The sequence below is a fragment of the Pteronotus mesoamericanus genome, unplaced genomic scaffold (assembly GCF_021234165.1).
Source record: "Pteronotus mesoamericanus isolate MK-2021 breed Mesoamerican mustached bat unplaced genomic scaffold, CSHL_Meso_final contig_246, whole genome shotgun sequence".
Classification (NCBI taxonomy): domain Eukaryota; kingdom Metazoa; phylum Chordata; class Mammalia; order Chiroptera; family Mormoopidae; genus Pteronotus; species Pteronotus mesoamericanus.
The window spans coordinates 1,045,548-1,072,923 of record NW_026555104.1 but is presented as its reverse complement, the minus strand read 5'-3'; the positions used below and the strand labels follow the sequence as shown (position 1 = coordinate 1,072,923).

At 38.2% G+C, this 27,376-nt stretch overlaps 1 protein-coding gene and 1 pseudogene across 1 annotated transcript; one reads left to right on the top strand and one right to left on the bottom strand.

The window, feature by feature from the left end:
• Positions 1–327: 327 nt before the first annotated feature.
• On the top strand, positions 328–19,372 carry NOL11 (nucleolar protein 11). The gene is made up of 18 exons (XM_054573054.1): positions 328–503; positions 2,275–2,388; positions 2,506–2,562; positions 3,665–3,813; positions 5,214–5,271; positions 5,537–5,681; positions 7,026–7,223; positions 8,652–8,728; positions 10,442–10,565; positions 11,062–11,150; positions 12,487–12,561; positions 13,584–13,768; positions 13,912–14,037; positions 14,189–14,419; positions 15,091–15,169; positions 15,698–15,790; positions 18,177–18,284; positions 18,469–19,372. The coding sequence occupies exons 1-18, from the start codon at positions 363–365 to the stop codon at positions 18,583–18,585; spliced, it is 2,166 nt and encodes a 721-aa protein (XP_054429029.1). The 5' UTR covers positions 328–362; the 3' UTR covers positions 18,586–19,372.
• Positions 1,942–2,183, bottom strand: LOC129070166 (cytochrome c oxidase subunit 7A2, mitochondrial-like; annotated as a pseudogene).
• Positions 19,373–27,376: the final 8,004 nt, after the last annotated feature.

Genomic DNA, 27,376 nt, shown 5'->3' with positions numbered 1-27,376 from the left:
AAAAAATACCCACTAATTTATATTCGGCCGCTTGCCACGCCCATCTTCCCAAGTCCACAGCTGACTAAAGCCCGGCAATCTCCGGACCCAACAGGTGAGAACTTCCCCGCCCCTTCTCCTCAACAGGAAGTACAGCAGGGCCTCACTGCGGCGTGTCCTGAGAGGTGGAGTCTAGGCGCAAATTCCAGGCCCCGCCCACCGGCCCTCACACCCGCTTGTCCGCTCTGCCCGCCAGAGGTCGCAGGCTCCGAGAGCAGGTTTCTCTTTCGGCGAATTTCCGTCCAGTCGGGCTCCTAGTTCTCGCGAGAGAAAGCGCGAAGCCTGCCGGGAGGGATGCGCAGTAGACCCTAGGTTTGCCCAAGATGGCAGCCTTGGAGCAGGAATTCACGCTGTCTGCGGTACCCTTGGGTGCCGGGCCTGATGGACTCTTGGGAGTGGAGCAGAGCGACAAAACGGACCACTTTTTAGTAACAGACAGCAGCAGGACCGTCATCCTTTATAAGGTGAGGGCGATAGGATTGGAGCGCCCCCCCGGCCATCTCGCCCATTGCTGAGCTGGAGCATTGGTTTCTCAGAGCTTCAGAAAAAGATCGTCGAGCGAGTTTACCGGAAAGCTGGCTTCGCTTTTCCAGAACGCTAAATGAAGCCTAGAGTTTGATTCGGTCGGTTTCCTGGAGAGAGAGGCTTATTTCCGAGTTGCGCGCTGCAGAGCGTCTGAGTGCACGTGGACTACACTCGAAAAGGAAAGGAAACCTGTGCTTTTGCTCCAAATCTCCGGGAGATGGCCTTACTAAGTTCCCCTTGTGGGGTCTCTGTCATCCTAACTGCCCACTGAAGGGTTTGAACGGAGTTTGGTTGGGCAGGAGAGTTATGACCGACTTGATGGGAACTGGTTTGTCCCTGTGTCCATACCTTTCTTCGGGGAAAAGTTTTGTGGCTTTTTGTTTTGTGGGTTGTTTGGGAGGGGGTTTTGTTGTGGGGTTTTTGTTTTTGTTTTTGTTTTTGCTTTATTAGTATCTTGATGGGAATCTTGATCACGAATATTCTATTGCCAGCTAAGTACGCGGTGTAAATATTGGAATTGAGTGTCGTGGAATCAATGTGCCCCGCCCCCTTTTTATCCTGATGCCTGAAGGCGCACCTATTAAACAGCTTTACTTTTAGTGGTCGGGTAGAAAGTAATTCACTTTTTTCTGGGCTGCTGAATATAGTTTTATGTGTCTTTCAAATGCTGGATAATCTCCTTTGCACTTTTTTGGAACAGGTTGCAAACAGTTTCCAATACTATTTGCTTATTTTGACTCTTCTAACGACACTGTTGGTCTTCACCTAGGCTGTCAAGTGGACTTAAGATTTTGCAATTCCTGCATAGGAATGGAGTGGCTGATTGGGATTGGTATGATCCCAGCTATTCCTACTTAATTTCCCATGCCCCTATTCAAAGGCACAATGGAATCAATTTTTTAAATGTACTATTTTGTATATTTTTAAATCTGGTATAATACACATAATGTAAAATTTACTCTCCTAAACCATCAATTCAAAGCGTGCAGTTCAGGATATTAAGTACATCCACCTTGTTGGGCAGCCATCACCACCATCCATGTCCAGAACTCTTTTCATCTTGCAAATCTGACACTTTGTACCTGTTAAACAATAACCCCCTCGCAGTCACCCAGCTCCTGGCAGCCACCATTCTACTCTTTCTTTCAAGAGGAATCAAACAATTTCTCTTTTTATGACTACTTTTTTTTTTTAACTTAGGAAATTTGTCGAATATTCTTTTTTTTTTTAGTGGTGAATACTGGTTTATTGGTGTCAGTTAGTACAAGTCAATAAATATTGATCCCCAAAGAAGAACCCACTTATTAATCAGCTTACTCAACAGAGAGCTGAAGGAAACTGAACCAGCAGATTACTGGGAGGATAAACTAAATAAAGTCAGTCCTGCTTCTTGGGGAGTGAAGCCATAGCCAGCTGATACATGGCATATGCTGTTCCACCAACTGTATATACGGGAAGGCATCAGCTGCCCCACTCTTTTGATGCACTGGAATTCCATTTTCCTCCTGAAATAGGTTTTGTTTCTCGGAAACTTTATTTTCAAACTGTATGTGTGAAGCAGTACTTATAGTCCTCTGGGCAGTCTGATGAATAGCCAGCAGATTCCACAGCACGTTGGCTCAGTTACTGAATACTGTCATTTTTAATTGTAAATTTAATTGCTTTTATAATCAGAAGTTGACTTGTTGAATATTGTATGTATTTTACTAGGTTTCTGATCAGAAACCCTTGGGGAGCTGGTCCGTGAAACAAGGTCAGATTATAACATGTCCAGCTGTGTGCAACTTTCAAACGGGAGAGTATATTGTTGTACACGATAACAGGGTGAGATTTAAAACTTTTATATGTATTTAACACAAAGTGTTGACTTATTAACTTAGTGTTTATTACATGTAAATGAAAACTGGAATACTTTTTTGACTTTTTATGTTTTAATTTAAGGTTTTGAGATTATGGACTAATGAAGATGTAAACCTGGATAAAGTATTTAAAGCTACAGTAAGTCTTGGGATTTTCAAGCATATTTATTAGCTTATTGGTGAGATGGAATAATTTGCATTGTAGTAGGTTATTTATCTTAGTACCTCTGTGAAAGTGAGTGTAAAGCTTATAGTTAGTTTTTCATTCTGGTTATCTTACAGTATATCTTGGTAACATGTCTCAGTTCATGAGTTAATGTTAGAAAACATAAACTTCATTATTCCATGGATTAAGTATTCAGATAATTCCTGAATGGTAAAATTGTAGTTGTTTCCATGAGTTAAGATGTTTGTGGTGTGTCCCTTGTGAGAACAACTTCACTGTGCCTTTCTTCAAATAGGTGAAATACACCCTGCAAAGTTCATGCATTTTACATTTTAAGACTGGCACATAATACATTAGAAAAGAGCCATGACTAACTGCCCTTTTTACTAATGATCTAAAGTATGTTAATTAACTTTTTCTTACTAATAAATTGAGGATCTCAAATTAGGTTAATAGAGAAAATTCCAATTCTAAATGTCTAACTCTAAATATAATTGGCTCATTTTAGAAGTGGCTTACAATAGAGCTGATTCATATGTAATAGCATTTCTTGTCTGGACCCTTGAAACTTCTAGTCTGCTAACTGCTGTTTCCGGGCACCAGTCTTTTCATTTTTCTTGCAGTAACAAGGTACTGAATTTTATACAGCAGAATTAACTTCTTTTGGGGGGATTGCAAGCTATAGTTGTAATTATGGCATTAGTCTTTAGCACCAGAATTGCTTATAATTGCATTAGTGGCTTTATTCATACCACTCCCCACCTCCAGTTTTGGTTGTAACCTAACCAAATATGCTGTTCCAGTAATCATAATGGAAGGATAAACTAAAAACGAATAAAAATGCTTACTTACGGGGAACAGCAAGGGACAGGGTAGACAGAATAGGAGCAAAAGTTAGATTTCTCTGTATTTTATGTTGTAGATTTAACTTTGAAGCCATACATAGTTATAGAGCAGAATTAAATCAAGATGAAAACAAATCAGCCCTTAAAAATAAGCTGTCTCTAAAAGTCTGTATTCTATTAGGTGGTATTTGGTTTAGAATAAAAATTAAAATATTCTTATATTTTTGCAGTTGTCAGCTGAGGTATATAGGATACATTCAATACAAGGGACAGAACCCTTGGTGTTATTCAAGGAAGGTGCCATTCGTGGTTTAGAGGCCTTGCTTGCGGAGCCCCAGCAGAAAATTGAAACTGTTATCTCTGAAGAAGAAGTAATTAAGTAAGTTCCAATACTTGTAAGTGAATTTTTACCAAAATGAAAATGCACTTTGCATGTTTTTTTATAACATTGATTGCATTTTGGACCCTGGCTGGTGTGGCTCAGTGGACTGTGTGCTGACTAGCTAACCAAAGGGCCTCCAGTTTGATTCCTTGTCAGGGCATGTGCCTGGGTTACAGGCCAGGTCCCCAGTTGGAGGAGTGTGAGAGGCAACCGATAGAATGCTTCTCTCACACACTGATGTTTCTGTCCCTCTCTTTCTCCCTCCCTTCCCCTCTCTCTGAAAATAAATAAATAAAATCTTTTTTTATTATAAACATAATAAAAGCCTAATTAAAGACCCTTTATAGACCTTGACCAAAATGATACCCCTCAAAACCCTCTAAGGTGATAGATGATTCAGGAAACTGTAGGATCGTATGAGTCTTGCTCTACTGACAGAGACCTGGATAGTCAGTTAATTGAAGATGAAGTGAGTAATCCCCAAACAAAAAAATCTTTGCCTCTGTCATGTTGTCTTGACTGCCTTAGTCAGAACCCTTACCCTGAGGAAGCGTGCAGCTCACAGTTGGTGAAACGATAGTGTTTTGAGCTCTCTGCTTTCCCAAATCCTGGGATTAGAACCAGGAAAATGACTCAGCCAAATGATGAAAGAAAATTTCATTATTTTGTGTATCTCCAATCCCCATTATTTTATCACATTTTCCATTACATTAACTTGCTGCTTCCAGGTCCACCCGAATCACTAAATTTCTAGAAGTCAAAGGAGAAACTTGTATTTAGTGAACAATGTGGACAATGACCAGTTTGTTACATCTTGGACGTCCTTTGAATGCCTCTAAACTGTGAGCAGCTGGAAAAAAAGATAGAGCATCTGGGTTCGAACAGCCATTTTGTCAAAAACTGGCTATGCAGCCTTGGTTACAAGCCCTTTACCCTCCGGTGCCTCACCTCCGTTCCCGCTGTCACTTTAAGAAGGCAGTTAGGAGACACCAAGTTTGGGAAACACTGCCTGCTGTCATACCCCTCTCCCCCCTGGGAACTTTGCAAATCACATCACCGACTTTAAGACTCTGGGAAGTTCAGCATCTTTCATTTAATCCAGAGGTGCATTTGACAGAGAAATACCTACTAATTACCCATAGGGCAAATGGGGCAAACATAGGTTTATAGTTGTTCGTATGAAAAATAATAAAGTTAATAAAAGAATAAACTCTGTTTCACAGACACAACTGTAAACCTACTTTTGCCCTCCCCTGTATTTTGGAACACTAAATTAAGTGTTCTCTCGTGTCTCTCTGGCTCTAAAATAAATATATAAACATATTCTCTTAAATTTAGATTGATGGTATGTTTCTCTCAGCTGATGATTTGACATTTTATACTTTTTATTTTTTTAGGTGGACAAAAGTTTTTATGGTGTTTAGGCATCCTCTTTTAATCTTCATTACTGAAAAAGTAAGTGATAATTCCTGGACCATGGTGCATGACATTTTAAAAGCCCATTATTTTTAAAACTAAAATTGGACTTTAGTATTTCAGAAGATTTTTTTTGTATCTTTTAAATACTAAAAAGGCGGTTGAAATATAACATTTTACATTTAATTGGACAAGAGGTTTTTAAGCATCTATTGAAGTAATTAGATAAGGGCAACAACTGGTTTTAACAATTATAGTTGGTTGAAATGAGAACATTTTTTTAATAAAATGACCTTTTTTGCAGCATGGAAATTACTTTGCTTATGTACAAAAGCTTAACTCACGTGTCTTAAGCAAATACACACTCTTACTTGGACAAGAAGAAAAGTCTGTTATACAGAGTTTTACTGCATCTGTGGATCGTAAATTCATCTCTTTGATGTCATTAAGTAAGTATTTTTCTTTAAATTTACAGTGGCCATAAATAGAGGACTACTATAGGAGAGCAGTTGTTTTTGTAGTTTTCCATTGTAGCACTTCCCTTTTTTTGCCTCTTTATAAGCACTTACGCCTTCACTCTTTCCACTTTGCCATGTCCAGTCATGTTTAAGTCACTGGTTCTCTGTAGATAACTTTTATTTTTTAAAATTTATCATAAGCAGTAAATAATACAATACTAACAACAAAGAAAAAGTTACCTGTAATCTTTATCATAATAAGACCAAGTTCTTTGATTTCCTGATTAGTGGATTCTTTGATTTCACAATTAGTGAACCATAAAATATCTAAGGTTGTTCCCCCCCATTCCGTTTTTCCAGTCCTAAGGTTTAGTATGCCCTTCTTTGAACAGTGATGGAGACAGGTGGGTAAAAGGAAATTAACAAAGCACTCTTGGCCTAAGCCAGTTAATGTTTTACATATTTTTTTAATGCCTTCGAGTTTATCTCTATATAATGGTCTAAAATATAACTGCAGTCTTATGCCTTGGGAAAAGAAATGCCTTTCTGTACCCTCTCCTCCTAGCCCTTTTTGACTTCTCTTGAAGTTGTTTTGAGAAGGTTATGGGGAAAAAAATATGAGCAGATCATCATGAAGTTTTCCAGTGTGCCGATGTCTAGAACAGCAATGGCTGTTAAGAAAAATGTTGTCATTGTTTATCATACCTAGAAGGTCACTGTAGTCTGCTTGATGCCTTTGCTCGACTGGGACTGGTTTTCTTGAAGTTTAACCTATAGGACATATTTATGATTAAATAGACATTTGCCAGTTATATTTTAACTTAGTGAACATTGAAATAGGGAATCTAAACCAAAGGGTCATAAAATCTTCCTGTAACGTTCCTAGAACCACATGAAATTGCCAAAATGCAGTTGACCTACAAAAAAACAGCAATTTCATATGGTATTGAGGGTGATGGAGTGACAAGAAATGTAATGCATAGACCATAATGCTTATTATTTCTGATGAGAGATACAGCCTTTTGATGACTAGATTGTCTGTATCCCTGATAGTCCCCTCTCATATTTCTTTATAGGTATTTACAGTTTATTTCTTGACTATTATGACATTTCTTACCAAGACTTTTATTAATGATATTCTTTCCTCAATTTTAAGCTTGTAGTATATTTACGTGAAAACATAAAGTGATGTGATTGTTAATATTTACTTTTTTGGTTGGATCTTGTATCAAATTAGGAAACTCTTGTAAACAAACTAGTACATACATTTAAGTATAACAAATACAGAACTGTTGTTTATCCAGTATTGAACAACAAATTTCTTGTTTTCAACAGACTCTGATGGGTGTATATACGAAACCTTGATACCAATACATCCAAGTGATGACCCAGAAAAAAATCACAATCAGAGGGTAGTTAGATCACTGTTGCTCAGGACGGTAGTTTCTGGAAATGCTCGAAACGGTGTTGCGCTCACCATCCTGGATCAAGATCACATAGCCGTCCTGGGACCACCGCTGCCAGCTTCTAAGGGTAACTAAAATCCAGTCACTAAGAAGTCCTTTGAACTTCTCCTTCTAAGTGTACCTTTTAATCTCTTTTTTTCCCATTTACTTATTACCACCCTAAATAATTTTTTTTTAGCTTCCAAGTTCGTCTAGAATGAGTCTTTGATTTCATCTTGCATTTGTTACTCTTTCTAAAACATTTCCCTGTATCACTGCTTTGCTCCTGACAAATGTCTTAAAGAAATAAAAACTTTAGATGTTCATGCCAGCCGGTAGGCATTTAAATCATGGGTAAGCCCTTTACCTAGAGCATTCAATTCATAGCTTGGCGACATTTGCACAGAATAGAAATCCCCTGGATTTAGCTTGAAATTTGGGAACTGCTAGTGTGTTTGGGGTTTTTTTGTCTCTGTCACTTCAGAGCAGAATTCACGTCATCATCTCACCCCCAAACACCCCTCAACACACACAGACTTGTCATCTGTCATGAAAGACGCAGCTTTCCCTGGCCAGTGCAAGACTGGGGTGTCTCAGCCTACACGTTAAAACTCAGAATCTATTGTTTAGCATTCAGGTCTCCTACAGTCTAGACTCCATCCACCTTTTCCAGTCTCTTCTAACTTAGGAGCAAGAACCCTCTGCTTTATTCAGGCCATGCTCCCTATTGACTACAAACTTAATATGCCCATTCTTACCTGTGTACTTTGTTCTTCTAGTGATGGCATAGCTATGTGCTAGGCATTTCACTTAAATTATCTCATTATTTGTAGTAAATTGTATCCTCCAAAAAACCTATGAGAGCAACTACAGTTATCCCTATTTTACAAGTCAGGAAACTAAGGTGTTAAGTAACTAAGTAGTGGGCTAGGATTCTGCCTAAGCAGGTTGACTTTATTATGCCTTGTGCCTCCTCCCTCTTAAGTCCTGGCTCTTAATCCTTTTACCATGCTGTACTTCTCTCTCTCAACCCAGGTTTTTTGCTGGTTCTCATTCTACCAGCAAAAAACCCAGTAACATTTAAGTATAAAACTCTCACTGTGAGAGTTTTACCTTACCTGAGCTATAGAGATCTTCCCATAAAACCATATTATTGTTTTATTATTATTATTATTAAGACTTTTTTTTTTATGATGGGAAAATGGAGACTACTGTACTTGAACAACAGTTTTTTAAAAGAGGAAAAGACTTTTTCTAGAGCAGTTGAAGGTTCATGGCAAAATTGAGGGGTGAGTACACAGATATCCCATATATGCCCTATGCCCACAGATGTCCATTTCTTCTTGTCATGAGGTCTGATTCATGGGAATTTCTATGGCATTCTCTATTGTCATTACTCATTTTTATAGTTAATAAAGCAAGACTGTGTTTAACTATGACTCACCCTTTGTCCTTCTGTAAGGCATCATATATTTATTTATTCTTGGGACTTCTGAATTCCTGCCTTCTTTTACAGAATGCCTCTCCATATGGAACACAAAATTTCAAACACTACAGATTTCAAAAGAATTACCACAAGGTACCAGTGGTCAAGTAAGTTTTTGCACTTGGGGATTTTTTTCAAATTTAGTTATTTTTGTGCCTAATGAAGAGACCTCTTTGATCTAAATATTGTGACAGGTTTTTTGCTTTGCTTATTTTGAGTATATTTATTAAAACTAGGGACAGTGAAACAAGAAGGGGCTTAGGATAGAAGAAGCAACAGGAGGGCCTCAGCAGGGCTGTTCTGGCTCACTGGGAGGCAGGGAAACGGGCGCCTTGGAGACGGGTTCGGGGGGAGCCGGGGAACCGCTCCCATTGCTCCTCAGGTTACAGGTCTGGGGGGGCGTCCCTTAGAGTTTAGGAGACTCACGCCTGAGGGGTAGAAAGGCGTAGAAAGGCGTGGATGTGCTCCCAGGAGGGAGGGTGCTGGCAGTTTTTAATTAAAATGAGTTAAGAAATATTTTTTTACCTAAAAGATTATATTTAATCTGGTTGCTTGTTTCGTTACATAAGATTAATTATAGCTAGTTAAATTAGTCTTTTAGGTTGTGTGTTAAACATTATTATGAAATTACACGACAGTACTTAGAGAATTAATACTTAAGCAGACTAGACTAAACTTCCTGAGGCAAGGTTCCTTGTCTGTGTGGTTCTCCGGTGTGTCGCCATTGTCTAGCAGAGGTGCTCAGTATCAGTTTAGTTGTTTAATAAATGAATATTCATATATAAACATGTAAATTGAAGTAGTAGGATTTCTTGATAATTATTAAGTATTGAATAAGGAGATGAGATTTCTCAACATACAATTTAATTCTAATTTATTTAAACATAATTTTAACGAAATTAACCACTAACAATATCACTGCTTTAACAAACTTAGTTTTGATTTCCATATTCCCTTGAGTTTTGATATACCTGTTTTATTTTTACAATTTCATAATTGGAATAATTAGATTCTATTAAATTCTGCCTTATTTTTAAAAAGTATTTAGCCCTGCCTGGTGAGGCTCAGTGGATTGAATGCCAGCCTGCGAACCCAAGGGTCGCTGGTTCGATTCCCAGTGGGGGTGCATGCCTGGGTTGCAGACTAGTCCCCAGTTGGGAATGTATGAGAGGTAACCACACATTGATGTTTCTTTCTCTCTCTTTCTCCCTCTTTTCCCCTCTCTCTAAAAATAAATAAATGAAATACTTTTTTTTTAAAAAGTATTTATGTTTTAGAGAGAGGGGAAGGGAGGGAGAAAGAAACATTGATGTGTGAGAGGTATCTCAGTTGGCTGTCTCTCGCATGCCCCCAGCTGGGGACCTGGCCCACAACCCAGGCATGTGCCCTGACTGGGAATGGAACTGGTGACCTTTGAGTTTACAGGCCGGCATTCAGTCCACTAAACTGCACCATTCAAACCAGTCCTTTCTAATTTAACACACCATTATCGTGTACCCTTGTTACAGTAGCCTTGTTAATTATCATGTTAATAGATGTATATTACCATATTTTAAACAATGTATAGATCAGATTTTTATGAGTCGAGAATATCTTTTAAATTATGTTTCATTCAGAAATGGGCAAAAATAAGAGCTATGTAAACCTACCAAATTAATAAGTTGTACATGAGATTATTCTGGAAAGTTGATTAACTTTGTGATGGCCTTTTGTGTTATATTAAGATTGTTCACACCATATGTTACTGTTACAAGTTACATTGTTGAATTAGGTCATAGAAGGGAAAAATGTTTATATTTTTTGATAACTTTGTTTTGTAGCTCTGGTATTACGGGGAAAATTTGTTTATGCTACATGGAAAACTTCTGTCTGTGATTCCATACAAGTGTGAAGTGTCATCATTAGCAGGTGCTCTTGGGAAACTCAAGCATAGTCAAGATCCAGGTAGGAATTTACTAGTTTGTTTTATTAATATAAACCATTTTATTAACTTCCGGTTTGATACATAGATTTCTACAACCATCAATTTTCAGAGCCTGTTCTTAATATTGAAATTTGCCGCTGATTATTGAAATTTTTTTGACCCAAGTACCTATCTTGGGAATAGACCATATTCCAGTATTGGCACAGGCTAAAAAGCTGTGCTGTGATTTTGAACACCAGAGTTTTTCTGCCTTAAGGGACAGTGAGAGAGTCCTGGTTTACCAATGGTCTCATCTTCCACACCAGCCAGGGCTCATCTATTTGGTTTAATGCTGCTGAGCACATAGCCTTGTACTATACTATGACTAACTGACCTGCAGTTTTCAGTAGAATGAAATGAGCTTTAAAGCCTTGCCTGAATTGTGCCTGAGTGGTTGTTTTTTGTTTTTCATTGATTGGTTGGGCAAATACCATAGGTCAAAGAATTCTAGAGATTGTGTGTTCTGTGTTTTTTTAGGCACTCACACCATGCCTCATTTTGTAAACTGGGAAGCCTCCCAGGGATATGGAGTTGGATCCCAGAACTCAGAGTCCTCAAAGAGAGTGGTAAATTCAGTAGTTGAAATACAAATATTGATGCAAATATTATAAAACGAAAAAGGGCTGAATTAACAATTCATATCTGTACAACTCTTCCAGCTTTGATCTTAATGACAGGGCAGTTTAAATCTTTTTTTTACTTGAATTTATTGGGGCAACAATGGTTAATAAAATTACATAGATTTCAGGTGTACAATTCTCTAATACATTATCTATAAATTGTATTGTGTGTGCACCACCCCACATCCAGTCTCCTTCCATTACCATTTATCTCCCTTTACCCTCTTCTACCTCCTACCACCCCACTTCCCCCTTTCCTTTCATAATCACCACATTGTTATGTGTCTGTGAGGTTTTAGGGATTTTTTGTTTTTGTTTTCTTGATCCCTTCACCTTTTCACCCAGCTGCCCAACCCCCTCCCTTCTGACAGCTGTCAGTCTGTTCTCTGTATCAATGAGTCTGTTTCTATTTCGTTCATTAGTAAATCCTAAACTCAGTAACCCAACAGCCTTTATCCAAAAGTGATATTTGTATCTTAGTAGTTAATTTTTATGGGCATGTTTTTGGACAAATTTCAGGTATGCAAAGGGGCCAATTCACAAATAGTAATAATACCTTCCTGAATATAAGGGTTTTATGTTTAAAAAAAAAAAACCCAGTGAATAAGGCCTTGGCCAGCTCGCTTGGTTGGTTAAAGCAGGAGTCCCTAACTCTAGGGCCGCAGACCACTACCTGGGCCTGTTAGAAATCGGGCCCTAGGGGAACTCGCCTGAGCTCTGCCTCCTATTGCCCAACCCGCCCCCTACCCATGCCCTGCCATATGCCAAGGTTGTGGTGTCAGTCCCTGGTCAGGGTACATACAAGAGTCAATCAGTCTCTCTCTCTCAAATCAATAAATAAATTAAAACAAAAAAAAACCACTGGGCTCTGGCCAGTGTGGCTCAGTTGATTGGACCATCATCTCATAAACCGCAAGGTTGCAGCTTCAAGTCCCAGTAAGGGCATGTACAGGATCAGTGTTTTTCATATTGATGTTTTTCTCCCTCTCTCTCTTGCTCTCTTCTTTCTCTAAAATCAATAAGGAAGTCCTTGGGTGAGGATTAAAAAAAAGAGAGATTCAAATGTAAATAAATAACTAAAATTTAAAAAATAACTTTAAAAATATTAAAGATATTTAAGTTAGAAATAAGCCCATTTTTCACTATAACACAGTAAACTATCACAAAAACTTTGTGATTAGAACATAAGTTTGCTAGTCCCATTGAGATGTTTTATATTCTTCTAACTGAATACTGGAGCTTTTGTATTGTTTTAAGATCTAATCTATATACTTAATTACAGTTAAGAAGACGGAAAATTGAAGCAAGTGTACAGCCAGATGTTCCAGTATCCAAACAGCTTTTATCAGCCATAAAGGTATATTTAAAAATATTAGAAATAAGCCCTGGCTGGTGTGGCTCAATGGATTTAACACTGGCCTGCTCACCAATGGGTCACCAGTTCGATTGCCAGTCAGGGCACATGCCTGGGTTGCAGGCCAGGTCCGGAGTAGGGGGCATGCGAGAGAGGCAACCACACAATGATGTTTCTCTGCCCCTCTTTCTCCCTCCCTTCTCTCTCTAAAAATAAATAAAATATTTTTTAAAAAAATTAAATGGTTAAAAGAAATCCTATTTGCTTTTTATTCTATCTTATTTTTATGATTTTTTTTTAAGATTACGTATTTTTTACTTTTAGAGGGAAAGGGATGGAGAAAGAGAGGAAGAGAAACATCAATTTGCGAGAGAAACATTGATTAGTTGCACGACCTGGATCACAGGCCAGCACTCAGTCCACTGAGCCACGCCAGCCAGGGCGTTATGGTCATTTTTATAGTTCTAGTAAACATTTGTACATCTTAAAGTGATCCATTACTTTGGCTTATTTGCCTCACTAAGCATTTTGTGTGATAGTGGTGCCCTCATCAATATTTTATTCAATTTTATATTGAATATGTTTGTAATTTATCCTCTTAAAGATTAGATTTCTAAACCCTTGAATTGTTGTGTTGTTTTTTTTTAATTTACCATTTGTCTTCGTGCAGCAAATTGTAATATCAACTCCAGTTTCAGGTAATGCATGACTTCTGTTAGTGACTTTAAAAACTTGCCCTCACTAGAGCGATGCCAGTGGTTGGGCGTTGTCCTGCAAAACGAAAGGTCTCTGGTTCAATTCCTGGTCAGGCCATGTGCCCGGGTTGTAGGTTCAGTCCCCAGTTGGGGCGTGTACAAGGGCAACTGATTGGTATTTCTCTCTCACATCAGTGTTTTTCTCCCTTTCTTTCTCCCTCCCTCTAAAAATACATACATACTTTTTTTTTTTCATTGTTGAACTAGGACACTTTTAAGTTCAGAGTGACATTTACTAATGTACTGAACTCTTTACTTCTGCCTTTTCAGAAAGATTCAGAAAAACACATTGAAGTAGAACTACGTAAATTTTTGGCTATTAAGCGGACACCTGACTTTCATACTGTTATAGGGGACATAGTAATGGGACTTCTGGGAAGATGTAAAACAGAACCATCGTTTTATCCTCGGAACTCTCTGATGCAGCTTATCCAAATGCATGTGCTTTCTTACAGGTAAATATTTGTATACCAATCTTTACATGCATAACTTTTGTTGATCTTTTGTATAGTTCTGATTCCCATAGTCTGAAAAAGTTTATACATTATTTGCAATTGAGATTTTTCTTAATATGTAAAGATGATACATGTTTTCTCAGCCTGTGCCCTGGCCTGATGGAGGTTGCCTTAGAAAAGTCCGATGTGCAGATGTTACAGCTCTGCCTGCAGCAGTTCCCTGACATTCCTGAAGCGGTCACCTGTGCTTGCTTAAAGCTTTTCTTGAGGTAAGTTAGAAACCAGTGGTCCTTTTTGTTCACTGCGTTTATAATCCCTTATATTATTTGATTTCTAAAACTTTCAACCCTTAGGAAATGAAAATTTTTACAGTAAGTTCAAAGAGTGATGAGACTTTCTTGCTTTCAATTAACATGATAGCATTGGTGATAACACTCTGCAAGAGACAAATGTCAATATGGAGTCAGTGTCTGGCTATGGTGATGCTGTACAAGATGAGAAAATGGAAGCGCAAACTGAAGTTCTCCAGAATGGCTTCATCCCTGAAGAAGATAACTGTGATAACTGTGAGAGGGAATTAAAGGAGAAGCCTCAGGACACAAAAGAGGAGACCACTTCTTGCCCTGTGATACCAAAAAGAGCAGCTCTGCTGTATCCTTTGAAACATTTCCCTTGTATTTTTCCCTTCTGGGGTGTAGAGTCAAATGCCAAGCAACAACTGAAGAGTAATTAGGGTTTTTACTTTTCAGTTTTTATCAGTTTCTGCTTAAAAATGGAGTACATTCAATGCTGCTTTAAAACAACTTACCTAAACCGGTTTTCTTTATTTTATAATAGCTTTTGCTTTTTAAGATTGTATGTATTTTTAGAGAGAAGGGAAGGAAGGAAGAGAGGAAGAGAAACATTGATGTGCAAGAGATACCTTGATTGGTTGCCTCTCACCGGCCCCCAACTGGGAAGGGGCTGGCAACCCTGGCAGGTGCCCTGACGGGGGATCAAAGTGGCAGCCCTTTGGTTTGCAGGCCCGCACTCAGCCCACTGAGCCACACCAGCCAGGGCAACCTGTTTTCTTGTGTAAGAAGCCTTACTGAGGTAGAATCTCTCTTAATTCTAAAGTTGGTATTCTGAACAAATATCAATTACTTATCATAGTGAATTATTCAGAATGATCTTTAGTGATTAGGAGGATGTTCAGAGATAGAATTCTTCTAGAAAAGTAAAACTTTCATATAAATTTTTAAAAATGATTGGGAATGGGAATTATAGTTTTAGTAGAGAAGCCTCTATTTATTCTCATAAGATTTTCCTTTATTCCTGAATAGAAATGCAATTCTTCATTCAGCATATAGTGAAACATTTATTCTGCCTCACTTGAAAGACATCCCAGCACAACATATCACTGTAAGTGTTCTTACAAATCCTATAGAATTTTACTTCTGGTTTAAATTCTGCTGCTTTATTCTCACCAGCTGTTAAGGCATTCAAAAGCTGGTTAGAGTGAAAGCTTCCTTCATGTGAATTAAGAGGTTTCCCAGCCCTTATCATGAAAAATTCTCTCTAGGTGAGACTGCAGTGATTTCTGGGTGGCAGACCTTAGCGTGTTCCTGGTGCTGAACCTGAAGGCAGGCTACTCCATCTAAGTTATGAATGAATAGAAACTGAAAAGAATTGCTCAGGGAAGGAATGTCTCCTCTCTACTTATTATTTATAACCAAAATGAGCCCCCCGCATCCATCCATTCATCCCTTCCAAATCAAATGAACTCCTCATTGATGGCGGGGACTGCATTTTATTCATTTTTTTGTGCCCTCAGATAGTCAAATTCAGTAGCCTCTTAAAATTCCTTTCAGTCTCTTTGTTGTTAGCTTTATGTGGAGAGAACATTTCTCTGTCAAAGTGATAAATTGTCCTTTTTATTTTCCCACCCAGCTGTTTCTGCAGTATTTGTATTTCCTTTATTTGAAGTGTAGTGAAAATGCTACTATGACTCTCCCTGGAATACACCCGCCAAGCCTGAGCCAGGTGAGGTAATTTTTTTTTACTTTTATTTGGTGGTGGGAAAAATCTGTTTAAAAAGTTCATATATAGTGTCAGAACGTGGAATTCAATAACCAATTTCTCCTTGTCTGCTAGTCCATATGAACTTCCTTCCTCATCCTATAGAGAAACCACTGGGAGAGTGGGAGGATCTCTCAATTTGGCAGATAGATTTTTAAAGCTTTAATTCTATACTAACAAACTTAAATTTATCTTAAATTCCTGATTTTTTTAAAGATCTTATTTATTTATTTTTAGAGAGAGGAGAAGGGAGGGAGAAAGAGAGGGGGAGAAACATCAGTGTGTGGTTGCCTCTCACATGCCCCCAACTGGGGATCTGTTTCCCCTGACTGGGAATTGAACCGGTGACCCTTTCGCTCGCAGGCCGGCACTCAGTCCACTGAGCCACGCTAGCCAGGGTGTGGAAAATCTTAATTCGTCAATCCCCCATGTATCAGCAGTTAAGATGTTTACAGTTTTTTGATATTGTGAACAAACCTTCAGTGAGCATTTTACTCTGAATATTCTTGTATATTTATGAGAGCATACCTGTTGGGTAAATTTCCATTAATGAAATTACTGAATAAAGTGAGCACACACATTTTTTGTTTTTTCATATATTTTTTAAGATTTTATTTATTTTTAGAGAGAGGGGAAGGGAGGGAGAAAGAAACATCCATGTGCTAGACATACATTGATAGGTTCCCTCTTGCACACTGCCAACAGGGGACCTGGCCTGGAACCCAGACATGTGCCCTGACTGGGAATCAAACTGGTGACCTTTTGGTTCTCAGGCCGGCACTCAGTCCACTGACCCTCACCAGCCAGGGCTACATTTTTTGTTTTGAAAATGCCGTATTACCTTTCTGAAGGGTTGTGACAATAGGTAATACTACCACCAAGGTCTGAGGCTTTACACTTTGCCAATCAGATAAGTAACCAAATGGTGCTTTATTTTAATTTGCATTTCCTTGATAACGAGAGAGTTGGACCATCTTTTCTTGCCTACTTATATTCCTTTTTGTAAACTGTCTTGTTGGGATCTTTGTTCATTTTTCTATTACAGTTCATATTTTTCATTTTGGCTTATAAAAATTTACTTGCAGATTTATTCCCAGTTGCAGCAATTTTTAAAAACTTTTAGAATTCTTTGTATGTTAATGAAATTAGCCTTTTTTTATCAAATACATTATGAATACTTTTTCCTATCACTTGTCTTTTTATTCTCTTTAGTGTTATTTTTTTAATCGATTTTTAGAGAGAGAAATATTGACCTGTCATTCCACTTGTTTATACATTCATTGACTTGTTGATGTATGTGCCCTGACCACGAATTAAACCGGCAACATTGGCAAATTGGGATGATTCTCAAACCAACGGAGCTACCCAGCCAGGGCCTCTTTAGTGTTCTCTTTGCCGTAGATCAGTTTTCAGTATTTATACTATCAAAATTATTAAACTTTTTCTTTATGGCTTCTTTGTGGCTATGTTTTGCTTAATTCCCTTTCCACTCCAAAGTTTAAAAATAGCCACACTGCCCTGGCTGGTGTGACTCAGTGGATTGAGCACCAGCCTGCGATCTGAAAGGTCGTCAGTTCGATTCCCTGTTGTGCATGCCTGGGTTGCAGGCCAGGAGTTGGGAGCATGCCAGAGGCAGCCAATCAATGTTTCTCTCCCTGTCTTTCTCCCTCCCTTCTCTCTCTAAAAATAAATGTAAAAAAATTTTTTTAAATAGCCACACTATTTTTTCCCTAGTACATTCATGGTCTCCTTTTCTGTGTTTAGCTCTTTAGTACATATAAAATCTATTTTGGTGTAAGGAGTTTCATAGGGATCAGCTTTTCTCCACCCAAATAGATAATTGGTTTCCTTAATGCTTTTTCATGATAGTGGTATTTGCATGTTAACTATACTATTTGGAAATGGAGAACTACATAGGCTGTTTTAATAGATGTATAGTAAAAATTTTATTTTAGTTCATGGTAGCTCATCTTTAATACTCAACAACCTGTTCTTTGGGCTTAGTGTATCTGTCAGAATTAGGAGAGAACTGCCAGTAACTATCAAAAAAATTTTAAATAAAAAGATAAGTACTAACTTTCCCTTGTATTAAATATCACTCTGGCCTTTTTTTTTTTAACTGAGGAATACGATGAAAAAGATGTATTACACTTGTAAAATGGCAAATATAAAAGCAGAGAAGAGTCTTTTTATAGTGTTTAGAAATTCTCTTACTGCCAAAATAAAGTTTTCATATTTTTGTAAAGAAGAGTTATTCTTTTAAAACTGATACAATCACAGATTTTGTAAAATGAATATACCTAAAATTAAATTTAAAATCTTAACTCTCCTTTTTCCTGTTTATCTTCAGATTATGGATTGGATATGCCTCCTGCTAGATGCTAATTTTACTGTTGTGGTAATGGTACCAGAAGCAAAAAGGCTACTGTTAAGTCTTTACAAGTTTGTGAAATCTCAGGTGTGTGATTTTTTTTTTGTTGTTGTTGTTAATATGTAACACTGAATTCTGTTTGTAGCTAAGTATCACCTAAATTATAATTTATTCTTAATTTTTTTTCTTCAAATGGTTATAAGTAATCATGGAGGGCTTGTACACATGTAGAATTCATAGTAAAAGTTATTCTGAAATTTTTTTTCTTTAGATATGCATTTGTTCCGAGCTCAACAAGATTGAAGTAAGTTTTCGTGAGCTGCAGAAATTAAATCAAGAAAAGAATAGTAGAGAATTATATTCAATTGAAGTGCTGGAACTCTTCTGATGTTACCAGTTCTCTTTCATAGACGTTTTATGAAGCTCTTTTAAAAGTGAGTTCTTCCTACTTATCCAGGCAAGAAACATGTTTTGTTTGTGACTGTCTCTCAGTGACAAGAGAAATGTGCCAGAGAGCACCTGGACTGTCACCTGGTCACGCTCCGAAGTCCGACCGCAGGTTTCATGCAAACCTGTTCTAGTTTATGGACATTGGTGGGGAGAGGTTCTGAAATTTTTTTAAAAAATATGTAACTGAGCTAATTTTAAGTAAATTTATTTGTGATACTTATAAAAGTCAAATTTCTTATCACGTGTTTTAAATAGTTCTTTTAATAAAAAACATCACCATTGAAACAGTGATTCTAGGGAGAATGTAGTTTCATCAGAATCAGACGCTGTCCCAGCCTGACTGTGCTCACGGGCGAGAGCAGGTCGGCCCCACAAGCAGGGCGGGGAGGGGTGCTTGACGAGGCATGTGCTTGTCTTCTCTCATTTCTTCCTGCCTGGGCATTGAACAATATTATCTCTCATATTCTATGATTAGTTGATAATTTAGGTTATAAAAACATGACTAAATAGTAAAAAAAAAAAAAAAATCCTCTCTGAACAGTAGTTTAAAAGGTTGAGTGACCATAGAATTTCTCATTTTAACTCTTTGGATTTAGGCCAAATGAATAGATTTATGTAGAAGAAATGGAATGGATACTTGTGTTTTGAAAATAAACTCAAATTTATTTTTGTTGAAGTGAAATCACTCTGTCAGGTGATGAATTAAATTTCCCAAAACTAACTTGAAACACTTCTGAGTCATGAACATCTCTGTTGAATAAATCTTTTTAAAACCTGTTTTAACCTGAAAGGTTACAATACTTTTTTAAATTGCCTATAAATTATAGTGCATAAAATATAAGTTCAAGTGTGATTCTAAAGGCCAGATATACAGAATTTTGATTCTTTTAATTTGCATTAGAGGAAGCTTCATTTAAGTCAGGCATTCTATGTAAACTTGAGCTACAACTATGGTAGCTCACAAACATGTTCTCCTCAGTCATTCTTGGTCTCTTTAATCCTGAGAGAAAAAAAATACCAGAGATAACAGCATATAATGAACTGTCATGTTTTACATAGTGAAACCCTTTACTCAGAATTTAAACTGAAGATATCAATACAGCGCCACTCAGCAGAAATGAAAAATGCAGGTCTCCACAGTGAATTTTCCCTTTTTATCAGTTTTGTGGAACCATTTAAGAATTACTTACAGACACCCAGACATAAAATTTTGGGTTCCTAAGCTTTTTTTTTTAAACTATGAGCTCTAGAGTAGCAGATCCTTTATGTTTTAAAGATCTGTTTTATGAAGGTTAAAAGATTACTCAAGATTTTGACACTTTTTAGATTTTGGCTTATGACTTTATAAGAATCCATAATTAAGACCCAAATCTCAGATTGAGTAGTAAATTTCTTAATCAAAAATAAATTTGATTTATTTAATAAGTTATTATCTCGTATTTCAGCAAAAACGCGATAAGCAACTCCAGTGGTAGTCAGTTCACAGACTGACGTTTTGCTCCCCGTGACCCCTGATTGAACTACACTTGAAGGCGGCTTTAGCAGTGACACCTAGCGTGCCTGGTCAGGGGTCAGACAAGGGGGGCCTTCGAGGAGAGAGAGGCCAGGAGAGCGCCAGTGCCCTCCAACTTCTATCTTTTTAACGGATCTTCTGTATAAGATCCTTATAAAGTCTATTGTAAACTTCAATGATTGTGGTTGTAAATATTATGGAAGCAAACTACTGATGTTTAAAGTAGAAAATGTTAATTGCTGTTAAACACTAGCTGCAGATTGTTTCTAGGTTGCCCATAGTGTGTTACTAAATTTAGAAATCAAGGATTTTGTTAGGACATGTAGACACTTTTTTTTAAATTGAGATATAATTGACAAGAGACTCTTAACAGGCTGAGTTCTTCAAGGCAAGGCTGCGTCTTCCCCTTTCTGTACACTAAGCACAGAACCGCTGACATGTAATCAGTGTTCAGTAAATGATTACTCAGAAAGTTATTGAACAGTGGACCTTATCTGTCCAACTATAGGGTAATAATTCTAAGGATTTGCAGTAGTTACTTCTTCTGGGAAAGAGATACCTCTATTTGTTCACTGCACATAGGTGGTGTAGTGTCTGCCTCTAGACTTACTTTTCAAAACACTAAATTACATCTCAGCTTTGTTCCTGATTGCATATATAATTACATCTATGTGATAATAAAAAGAGTTGTTCCATAGACTTAAATTCTACATCTAGGAAATGATTTCCTGCTGTGAACTTAATGGTTTTTTTTAAGGGAGGTGTGGGCTAAAAGGTTATCGCTTCTACTTAAAAATAGACTTGTTTGCTTTTTGCCTTCACCATCTTTGTAAATATATGGTGCTGTTAACTATAGTGGAGTTTTTTCTGGATCATGTATAAAACTTTAAAACTAAGATGGACTCTTTGTCCAACTCTTTTTAAAAAAATTTACAAGAAAAAACAGTGAATACTGATATATCCTTTTTTTTTTTTTTTTAAGGATTTTGTGTATTTATTTTTAGAGGGAGCGGGGAGGAGGGAGAACAAAGGAGAGAAATACCGCTGTGCAAGAATTACATCCATCTGGTTGCCTCTCACACACCCCCAACTTGGGACCCGGCCCTCAACCCACACATGTGCCCTGACTGGGGATCAAACGGGCAGCAGGCAGCACTTAATCCACTGAGCCACACCAGCCAGGGCTGAATACCCATATATCCTGGATCTAAATTTACGTATTGGACACATTTAATCATGTTTGTTTTGCTACTCTCGGTATTTTTTCTTTTTTTTCTGAATTATTTGTGATACATTCGCAAACATCCATATTAATCTCATGATTCAATCTAATCCCATAAATACTTCAATTTAATCCTCTAAAACAATATTATTTTATGTGACCACAGTGCAGTTACCAAATTTAGGAAATTATCATAGTACTATTTAGGATGATTGCAGTCCTTACTCAGATTTTTACAATTGTCCCAACAATGTGTGTGCGTTTTTTGTTTTTTAATCCACGTGCAAGGGTAAGTTTATTGGTTTTAGAGAGACATCAATGTAGGAGAGAAAATTTAAATTACCTCCCCAGAGCCTTTCACCCCTAAGAAAGCAGTGTACTCTTATTAAAGGATTTTAAATACTTGTAAATGTCTGTTAAGGTTACTTACTAGTTTTAGGTCACATACTAAGACTATTCCCTGATTAACACAGCTAGTAATCAAGTAGAATTGTGCTTTTTGTGTATTAGATGTTTAATTTATGACACATTTCAGATCCTAGTTGCTATAACATTCTTTGCTCGTTTCAGACTTAGACTATTAAATAATTTTGTTTTTAATTGTATTTTAATTAATAAAACAGATGTACATTTATGTACATACCATTTAAGCTTGTATTACCACTATATACTATGTTAGATTCTATAATACTTATTTGTGTGCTAGGCATTGTTCTAAATACTTTACAAATATTAATCGATTTAATACTCTTAACCCTGCTGAACAGTCCCATGAAGTAAGATTTACTGTTGAGGAAATTGAGGCACAGACCAGTAAGGTAACTTTACAAGTTCACAGAGCTACCAAGTATCAGAATTTGAACCCAGGCATTTTAACTCTAACATTAGTATTCTTAATGTCCCACACAGTGCTATCTCTTAACCAGTACCATACTTAGGCACATGGCTAGTCATTTCCATAATTTACTGTTCAATTTTAGGAGAGTATCTCCTACTTACTGTTTAATTTTATGTAAGAAAACACCTGTATCACAGTAGTTCTTGCTGGGATGTAGTTCACATGAACACCTTCAGATAATAAATGGATACAATCTATATATAATGCTTAAAAGATTAGATGATAGATTCTAAGTATGACATGAGTATGTAGATTTATAGAAAACATTGTTACTTTAAGACCTAGCAAATTGTGTCATCAAATGTAATACCTTGGGTGGTAGCTCAAGGAATAGAATCAAGATTGAGATAGTTTGGGAAAGATAAAAGTAAATTAATTAGTCTAAGTTTAAGGATGAATTGAATCAGAGAGGGGAAAAAATTTAGTGGCATCTATACAGAACAATGTAGAATTATTGAACAATTTGTTGAAAAAAATAACACCACAGACCCAGTAGAGAAAGAGCAGTCTGCATTGTTGCCAAAACAGGGGGGGAAATGTTTTTTGTTGTCTAAATCCTCAACCAAGGATGTTTCTTGATTTGAGAGAGAAACATCTATTAGTTGTCTCCCATATGTGCCTGGGCTGGGGATTGAACCTGCAACCTAGGTATGTGCCCTGACCAGGGATTGAACCTGCAGCCTTTTTGTGTGCAGGATGATGCTCCATCCAACTGAGCTACCTGGCCAGAGCCAAAAGGGAAAAAAAAAACATTTTTGTTTTTAATTATCTTGTCTCTCTCTCTTTAATTCTGTGCTCTCAAAATGGAGAAGTGGACAATTAAACAGTCTAATAGAAATAGAAAATTAGGTTCCGCAAAGGTGTATACAAAACTTTTAATTTAAGCTCACAAAGACTCTACCTGATTGTATATTTTTAAACTTTTACTTTATAGGCTCTTCCTCTTTTTTTCCCTCTTTTTGTTTGTATCATGGAGAATTTCAACACAAAAATAGACAGGAGAGCCCTAGCTGGTATAGCTCTGTGGAGTGAGTGCCGGCCTATGAACTAAAGTCTCTGATTCAATTCCCAGTCAGGGCACAGGCCTGGGTTGTGGGCCAGGCCCCCAGTAGGGTACGTGCAAGAGACAACTCCACATTGATGTTTCCCTCTCTTCCTCCCTTCCCCTCTCTCTAAAAAATAAATAAATCTAAAAATAAAAAAAGTAGACAAGAGCATACAGTTGACCCTTGAAGAGTTCAGGGGTGCAGGGGTTAAGGGGGCTGACACCCCTGACACACAGTTGAAAATCCTTGTGTAACTTGACTCCTCCAAAACAAATAGTCCCTCAGTATCCTTGGGGGATTGATTCCAGGATTCTACATATAGCAAAATCTATAGATGCTCATGTTCCCTATATATTGTAAAATGGCATAAATCAATGCATGCAGCCAATCCTCCACATCTGCAGGTCCCCAATTGTGAATTCAAAACGGTACAGGGCCCTGGCCATGTAATTCAGTTGGGGTACCCTCCTGTGCACCAAAGGATTGCTGGCTCAAATCCCAGTTAGGGCACACTCCTCGGTTGCTGGTTCAATCCCTGATCTGCTGGTTCAATCCCTGGTTGGAGCACGTAAGGGAAGCAACCAGTTGTTTCTGTCTGTCTCTCCCCCTTCCTCTCTCTCTCTAAAATCAGCGGAAACATGTCCTCAGGTGAGGATTAAAGAATAAATGAATAAAATAAAACAAATACAAGTATTGGGAAAAAATCCTGCCCTCACTGGTGTCAATCAGTGGTTTAGATGTCGATCCTCAAAGCTAAAGGCCGCCCCTTTGCTTCTTGCTCAGGGCACATGCCTGGGTTAGTGCCAGGTCCCCAGCTGGGGATGTGGGAGAGGCCACTGATCAATGTTTCTGTAGCACAGGGATGTTTCTCTCCCACTCTTCTTCCCTTCTGCTCACTATAAAAAAATAAAATCTAAACAGAGAAAGAAATCCATGTAGAAGTGGGCCCATGCAGTTCAAACCTGTGTTGTTCAAGGGTCCACTGCATCTATCACCCAGCTTCATCTACCAGTATTTTCCCCATACTGTTTCTTCTATACCTCCATTTACTTCCTCTTCCCCCATTATCGCAGACATCAGATAATTTTATCTGTGAATATTTTATTTATTTTTACAAATTATTTGAATCACGGTAAGTAAACTTCACACATTGTGGTGATGGTTGATAAGTCTCATGACTTTTTTAAATTGTTCCATTACAGTTGTCCCACTCCCTGCCCTTTGCTCTCCCCTGTCCCTCCCGCCCCCAGTCTCAGGACTTTGTAAATTCCCTTACCTTCTTGTTTTTTTTTTCTTTCTTGCATTTACTTGTAGAAAGAAATTAGGTCATTTGACCTATAGAATTTTCAGTCTGGGCTATGCTGATTACTTTAGTATAATTTTTAATGTTCTGAATTCATAATTTCCTCTAAATTGGATATTTGGACCTAGAAACTTTGATTCTGCTTCCTTTAGATTGCAGTGTACAATTTTAAAAGAGGTTATTTAAGCCTTTTAGGATACCATAAACATTAATAGAAGTTTGCCTATATTATGGGTGTGTTTTTAAATTGATGATATTTTAAAAACTGTACATTCAGTCCTTAGGATTTCAAAGGAAGTTTTGTCTATGCCTACACCTTTAAAAGGTAGTGCTGTTTGCTGTCGTATTCTTGATGCTATCTATTTCTCTGGAATGCTTCCATGGTATTGCCTGATTGCTTTCCCTATAGGATGGAATGTCTCTGAAAATGTTTGAAGGGTCAGGTTTCTCACCTGATTTGTATACATTTCCTAGTCACTGTTACTTTAAATCTATTTGTTTTTTTTTAACCTGCTTTGGTTTTCTTTATATTGTATGACAGAAGGCCACAGGAAACTTTAGATCATCAGTGTGTTGTCTCTTTTTGATCAAAGAGATATTTTTAATGGAAGAGATGGTGTAAACTGTCTTCCTGTCACATTATGTAAAGGCAGCCTGTGGCATTTTAGCTAGGTCGAAAAGGTTTGTATAGTGTTGATTTGCATATGATATGGAAGTGCTTTATCAGTAAAGTTCAGTCCTCACTTTCTACAGAGAAAAACTGAGCGTTTAACTCAAAATTGCTTGCTACTCAGTGGCCATGTTTGGGCTCCAAGTCCAGTTTAAAAAAAGAAAAGGATTAATATTTTAAATTTTGTGCAAATGTACTAAGACCCTGCAGAAAACATTAACCCCATAGGTGTTTGGCTGAAGGGCTTAGGCCTTGATGTCAGAGCAAAATGGACTATGGTTCAGCTAATAGGCAAGGGGTGAACCTGTTTTGTTTTGTTGAACCCAAGCACTGGGTCAGGGCAGGCTCCTGACAAGCATTCATTTGTTGAATGACTGAGGGGACCAGCCAGGGACAGAAGCTGAAGAAAGAGGAGCTGAAGCCCTCTGCCCTGAAGTTGTTGACAGCAAAACATCAGGCAGCTCTACTGGCAATGGTTCATTAGCGGTCTTGCCGGCAGGTGCCCCTTCCTGGCTAAGGGATCAGCTTAGCAAAGGGAGAACGGTTCTTGATGTGAGGGTTCAAGTACATTTCCTTCCTCGTAGGCCTCTCATCTTATTTGCCTGAGTTCCCGCACTTGTGTTTTACAGTGACTGAAATAAACAGGTGTAGACAACAAAGGACAGGCAATTGTGGGAAGTGTACAGTTTCCTTCCCTTCCCACTGTGCCCACCCCCAGGTGGGGACCAGGCCCAGCTGCTGTTATTTGAGCAAAAGGGACCGGCTTGGTCAGGCATTTGGTTTGGTTTACAGGAGACTCCTTCCAGAGACTTTTTGTTAGCAATTAGGATCGCACCGACATAGGAGTATGGATTGGGTCAAATCACTTGAAAGCATAACAGTGTAAAAACAAGTTGTGAGTAAGTTTGATTTCACCAGTGTGAGTGATCTCCATGAACAAAGCAGATCTTGATCCCACTTGGTTGCTTTTTTAATTGAAAGGCACTTAACACCCCCAGTGAGAGGTACCGGTTGCTGGGCCTGCACTGACTGACTGGAGTGGCAATAGAAATGCAAAGAGGTCTGTTAAGTGAGGCTGGTGACTCTGAATACATACCTTGAGGATCCTGTCTTCTGTCTTTGTAAATGCTGAGTACTCATTCAGATGCAGAATATTCCGATTAGCTAGGAGCTGAGAGGTATTAGGTTTACTGACCTCTTGCTCTCGGTCACCCTTGGGGGTGCAAATTGCTTTATTATGATGCATGTGACTTAACATGCAACTCCCTGGATTTAGACTCAATCTTCTGGCTGATGACCCTCAAGTTATTGTCTCCAGCTCTGACTTTCCCACTAATTCCCAGATTCAAATTTCCACCACCTAAATAACATCTCCAAGTAGCTCTCTCAACCTTAACATACCCAAAGTACAACTCTTGACCTCCCCACACCTGTTTCCCCTGCCCTGGACACCCCGGGGACTTGGCCCCACACTTCCCTCCCCGCCCATCCATCAGCCAGCAAGTCCTGTGGACATTACCTATAAAATAATTCCAACGTGCGCCGTCTTCCCATTTCCACTGCAGCCACCTTTCCACATCTCCATCAGCTCCCCACTCCCCACTGCAGCAGCCCCGATGCACGTGCCCACGTACCCTCAGCTTCTCCTGTCCGTTCTCTCCATAGCGCTGAAAGTGATCCTAAAATGGAAGTCAGATTGCTTCGCATATGCCCTTTTAAAAGCTTGTAATGATGTGCTGGTAAATGCTACATGAGGAACCTAGAAAACATTACACTAAGCAAAGGAAGCCAGTCACAAAAAGCCATATACTGCATGGTTTCATTTACATGAAATGTTTAGAGCAGGAGAATCTATAGAGCAGAAAGCAGGTTAATGGTTGCCAGAGCCGGTGGGGGGTGGGGGGATGAGGTGGGTGGAGGAATAAGAATAAGAATACGTAGTACAACAGCGAGTTTTGTGGTATGTGAATTTTACCACAATTTTTTTATAAAAATCTTCAACTGCTTCTCATTGCAGTCTTTAGAATCAAACTCCTCACTACAGCCCACGAAGCCCTGCATGGCTTGGCGCCTGGGC